This window comes from Panthera onca, chromosome A1 (genome assembly GCF_046562875.1).
Source record: "Panthera onca isolate mPanOnc1 chromosome A1, mPanOnc1 haplotype 2, whole genome shotgun sequence".
NCBI lineage: Eukaryota > Metazoa > Chordata > Mammalia > Carnivora > Felidae > Panthera > Panthera onca.
Genome location: NC_138339.1, coordinates 103,499,050 through 103,504,938, shown reverse-complemented (window position 1 = coordinate 103,504,938; position 5,889 = coordinate 103,499,050). Strand labels below are relative to the sequence as shown.

Genomic DNA, 5,889 nt, shown 5'->3' with positions numbered 1-5,889 from the left:
GCCACAGGCAGGCCCCGCCCCCAGCCGCCCAGGTCTCCTGTTATCTCTGCGGCTCGCCAGCGCCCCGGAAGCTGCCCCATCTCGGGGTCATGATGGGCAGCAAGATGGCGTCTGCCAGCAGGGTCGTTCAGGTAAGGAAATTTGGTCACTTTTCCGCACCGTGGGCGGTAGGGATGGTGCTGATTATAGCAAAGGCGCTGGGAAGAAAAGGCGGTGGCGGAGGCTGCGCGGTGACCGCGGCCCTGGGTAGGGCCAGCGGCACCGCCCGAGGATATGTGTGAAAATTGGACCTAGAACCCAATGAGTCGGGCAGTGAGCCGGAGACCAAAGCTGAGGGTTCGAGCCAGGCCGCGGGAGTGCTGTGTATGAGCACGTAGGCAAAGAGCTGCTGCGCGGTCCCTGGACTGTATCCTGCCAGGACCTCGGTAGCTGTCTTAGAGGAGTCTGCGGGCTAGGCTGCCCTGGCAATAGTCTCGGCCAATCGGCGTCTAGTATTGTCTGTGGTGTCCCGCATCAACCAATCGGAAGGAAGGCGGTAACGGCGCGTGGAAGGAAGCGAACGGTGCATCTGACCCAGTGTCCCTTCAAGGTCTTGGGAATGGCCAGAGAACTGGCCCCGCGGGCGGAGTCCTCACCCCAGGCGTATTCTCCCTCACCAATCCGAGCGTCTGGTTACAGGCTGGATGGGGACAATTGGAGGGGGGGAAATATATATTATTTAAGTTTGTTTGTAATAACATGTTTTGTTGTTACCCAAGTTTTTTTTTTTTTTTTTTGCCCTGAGTTTGTATTGGTAGCTAGAGGAACTTTGTTAATCCACACATCAATAAGTAACTCCTGGTAGCTTTTGTATTTGCTTCTTCAGTTGTGATCGCTAACTTAAATAGGACAGGTAAAGTTGGTATATAAAGGGACACAACCTCCACTTTTGTGGCTGCTTTACACAATCTCTTTTAAATTCTGGAAGTGTACTGTATGGTTTTTAACTTTGATATAAGAAGTGCATTTCCCTTTGTACAAATACATGTCTTAAAAAGACCTTTTCTTAAAGTTGTTTCAGTCGGAAAGATAATCTTAGATCCTAGCGTTTGGTCCCATTGCATAATGATTCTATTACTCATTCAGTAGGTAGATATTAAGCATTAACTAATTAAAGATAATATGAGGATTAGGAGAACATTGGACAAAGGACTGGTTGGTATCCGTAATGTGTAACCATACATGTTCATAATACATAGCTCAATTTTAAAATGGGTTAAAAAGTTGAAATGGCACAAAAGAAGATACACAAGTCTGTGAAATGATGTTGAACTTCATTGCTTACCAGGAAAATACAAATTAAAACCAGGAAGTACTACTACATCTACCAAAATTATTCAAAGTTTAAAAACTGTCAGTACCAAAAGTACTGATGACAGTGTGAAGCACCTGAAACTCTCATCCATTGTTGTTAGGGGTATAAATGGAATAGCCACTCTGGAAAACTTTTGTTAGTCTCCAGTAATTAAATATAGCTTCCCTATGATGCAGTTTTACTTATAGGTTTATACCCAAGAGAAATGAGTGCGTATACCTATACAGAGACTTAGATAAAAATGTCTGTAGCCACTTTATGCCATAATGACCCCCAAACCAGAAAAAATCCAAATGTCCATTAGGAGGATAAACAGATTGTGGTAGATTTATTAAAATGGAATAGTACACAGTAATGAACTACTAACTACTGATAAGGAAGGAAAAAAAGATACTGTGAGATGCGCAGTAAGGAATGGTCTGTCTTCCTCTAACAGAGCTGCAAAGACTTGTACTCATATTCATAATACAAAGTGGTTTTTGCTAACATTATGCAATAATTACATATAACCTTAGCAAAATTTATTGAGTACTTCTGTGTCAGGTCTGTACTCAGTGCTGAGACTATAGCACCAACAAGCCAGACATGGTGCCTCCATAGAACTTAGAATTTGGCTCTTAATTCATACCTTAAAGAAAGAGTAGTATTTCAACAAACTGGCACAAACTGATGGGAATTCATAAGGCATGGTGTCAATATTAAGTAGAGAAATTTGGCTCGACTATAAGGTATTCAGAAATAATTTCAGTAGAATAAGTTATAGGGGCGCCTGGGTGGCTCAAACTTTCTCTCACAGGCAAATCCCTGGTTCCTCCAAACATCACTGTAAATATATGTACTCATTTGCTGAGTCCTACAATAGATTCAAAATGGTTTCAAAATTGCTATATTTATACAGCTACCAACACCAACATATTAAGTAAAAAGTTCAAGTTTTCTTAGGACTGTATTTATTATTATCATTGCCTTTAGATGAAAGTACAGAGTATAAGTACTATGAAAGTTATTTGGATTAGTTCCTTTTTTCCCCCCTTAGTTATGTTACCCAACTGATACACAGGTAGAATTGCTTCTTTGGGGGTGCCTGGGTGGCCCAGTCGGTTAAGTGCCGGCTTTGGCTCAGGTCGTGGTCTCAAGGTTCGTGAGTCTGAGCCTCACATCAGACTCACTGACAGTGTGGAACCTGCTTTGGATCCTCTATCTCCCTCTCTCTCCGCCTGTCTTCTGCACGCACACCTGTGCACGCACCTGCACACACACACACACTCTCTCTCTCCCTCAAAATAAACATTTAAAAAAAAGGAATTGCTTCTTTGTGTTTACATTTAGAGTCTAAAAATTTTTTTAATGTTTTATTTTTGAGAGAGAGAGGAAAAGTGAGTGGGGCAGGGGCAGAGAGAGGGAGACAGGATCTGAAGTGGTTCTGTGCTGACAGCAGAGAGCCTGATGTGGGGCTCGAACTCTCAAAGCGTGAGATCATGACTGGAGCCAAAGTCAGACACTTAACCAATTGAGCCATCCACATGCCCCTACATTTAGAATTCAAAAGCAAATTTTGGGGCGCCTCCATGGCTCAGTCATTTGAGCGTTCAGCTTTGGCTCAGGTCATGATCTCATGGTTCATGAGTTTGAACCCCACGTCTCTGTGCTGACAGCTGAGCCTGGAGCCTGCTTCAGATTCTGTGTCTCCCTCTTTCCCTCTCCAATTCACGCTCTGTCTCTGTCTCTGTCTCTGTCTCTGTCTCTCTCTCTTTCACAAATGAATAAACATTTAAAAAAAATTTTTTGTTTAAGTAAATATTGAGGCGTCTGGGTGGCTCAGTCAGTTAAACGTCCAGTTCTTGATCTCCGCTCAAGTGTTGATCTCAGGGTCGTGGGTTCAGGCTCTGCACTGAGCATGAAGCCTACTTAAAAAAAAAAATTTTTTTTTTTTATTTAAAATAAATAAAAAGCAGATTTTGAGAGAGGAAAATTTGAGCATAAGTTAAGTATTAGATGATATTAAAGAATTATTTTTAATTTATTGTGGTAAAATGTGTAGAGATTATGGTTTGACAAAAATCTTTTTATGTTAGTGATACATATGGAAGGTATTAACAGGTTAGAGGAGAGGGTTGGGATTTGTTTAATGGAGGAAGGGGTGATGAATTAAGATTGTCTCTATTGCTGTTGAAATTGTGTAATGTGTTTATCAGGGTTTATTTCATTTTTTGTTTATTAGGGTTTATTACAGTACTGGCTCTACTCATATATTTAGGAAAATGCCTTTTAAAAAAGGGGACACCAGGGGCACCTAGCAGCTCAGTCAGTTAAGCATCCAGTTCTTGATTTCAGTTCAGGTTGTGATCTTGCAGTTCATGGGTTTGAGCCCCAAGTCTGGCTCTGTGTCCACATTGAGTAGATTGCTTGGGATTCTCTTCTCTCCCTCTCTCTGCTGCTCCCCTGCTTTCTCATACGCATGTGCTCTGTCTCAAAATTAATAAATAAACTTAAAAAAAAAAAAAAGAGGACACCAGTCTGGCAATTTAATCTATAAGGGCATATTATGTCATATTTTTAAGTGTGCGTAAGCATTGTTGAAATGGATTTTTCTCTCTTGTGTACGTATCATTGTTTAAGTGTGTGTATACATACTCCCATACCTATACAGTTAGTCCTGTCTTACAAATGGTCTCTGTTCACACTTGGCAAGTGTTTCCTCAACATTTACTGCATACCTGGCAGTACTGCAGAAGTGCTAGTTCTCTGACTCTGCCTTTTGCAGGAGATTAGCTGTCCTCTAATCATTGGCTTATTGATCTAGGAACAGAAAAGTACTTCAGAATACCTGGAGTAAAAGATGCAGAAGACAGAGGTGAGAAGTGAGGCTGGAGAGGGAGGGAGAGGCAGATCAGGATGGGCCTAGTGAATGCCAAATATGAGCTTGAAGTTTATCCTGAAAGCTGTTGAACATTTTTAAAGCTTTTAAATGGGGTGTTGATAGCGTATGGATAGAACATTCTTTGAAGAAGAATGGCTATGAAAAGGAAGAAATAGTTACTAGAAGGAGAATTGGGTTTCATTTTTGTTTTGTTTTGAGAGAGAGAATGTGTGTGAGCAGAGAAGAGAGAGAGGGAGAATCCTAAGCAGTCTTCTTGCCCAGCATGGAGCCGGACATGGGGCTCAGTCTCACAGATTGACACACAGTGTGACATTAGAGTTTTGTTTTTTACCATTAGACTTGACTGTGAACTTATACTGAGGGAGACAACTCTATTCCAGCATTTTCTCACAGGAGCACAATTATAGTGGGGTTTTCAGGCCAGTCCCAACAAGCCTATTTATTTCCGTATTCATATGAAATGTATATTATGTAGTGGGGTGCCTGGGTGGCTCAGTTGGTTGGGTGTCCTACTTTGGCTCAGGTCATGATCTCACAGTTCGTGAGTTCAACCCCCACATCAGGCTCTGTGCTGACAGCTCAGAGCCTGGAGCCTGCTTCAGCTTCTTTGTCTCCCTCTCTCTCTGCCCCTCCCCTGCTCTCACTCTGTCTCTCTCTAAAAAATAAACATTAAAAAAAATTTTTTTAATGTATTATATAGTACCTATATACAAATATTTTGGAGATAAACATACAGCTCAATATCACTAGTTACAGAGCAACTTCTAGATTACTTTAGTTGAAAATAGTACTGTTCATTAGAGTCTTAGCATTGTATATTCAGAAAATTTCATGCTGAAAGGTCCATTTAAGTTTCTCTCTAGCAGGGGTGCCTAGGTGGCTCAGTTAAGCGTCTGACTTTGATTTCGGCTCAGATCATGATCTCTTGGTTTGTGAGATTGAGCCCCACATCGGGCTGTGGACTGATAGCACAGGAGGGCCTGCTTGGGATTCTCTCTGTCCCTCCCATGCTCGTGCACTCTCTCTTTCTCAAAATAAACAAACTTAAAACAGAAAGTTCCTCTATAGCATTATCTAGAATTCTAGGGGTAAAACAGCAATACCCTGCAAATATCTGGGTTTTTTATTAATTTAATTTAATTTAATTTTTTAAATTTACACCCAAGTTAGCATATAGTGCAACAATGATCTCAGGGGTAGATTCTTTAATGCTCCTTATCCATTTAGCCCATCCCCCCTCCCACAACCCTTCCAGTAACCCTCTGTTTGTTCTCCATATTTAAGAGTATCTTATGTTTCATTCCCCTCCCTGTTTTTATATTATTTTTGCTTCCCTTCCCTTGTGTTCATCTGTTTTGTATCATAAATTCCTCATATTAATGAAGTCATATGATACTTGTCTTTCTCTGACTAATTTCGCTTAGCATAATGCCCTCTAGTTTCATCCATGTAGTTGCAAATGGCAAGATCTCATTCTTTTTGATTGCCGAGTAATAGTCTGTTGTGTGTATATATATATATATATATATATATACACACCACATCTTCTTCACCCATTCATCGATGGACATTTGGGCTCTTTCCATACTTTGGCTATTGTTGATAGTGCCGCTACAAACATTGGGGTGCATGTGCCCCTTTGAAACAGCATACC

At 41.2% G+C, this 5,889-nt stretch overlaps 1 protein-coding gene across 1 annotated transcript in view; it reads left to right on the top strand.

The window, feature by feature from the left end:
* The window catches only part of KGD4 (alpha-ketoglutarate dehydrogenase subunit 4), a 12,232-nt gene continuing 6,343 nt past the window's right edge, over positions 1 to 5,889 (top strand). The window contains exon 1 of the mRNA XM_078449205.2: positions 1 to 131. Coding sequence (XP_078305331.1) covers positions 90 to 131 — 42 coding nt within the window. The 5' untranslated portion in view covers positions 1 to 89. The remainder of the gene's footprint in view (positions 132 to 5,889) is intronic.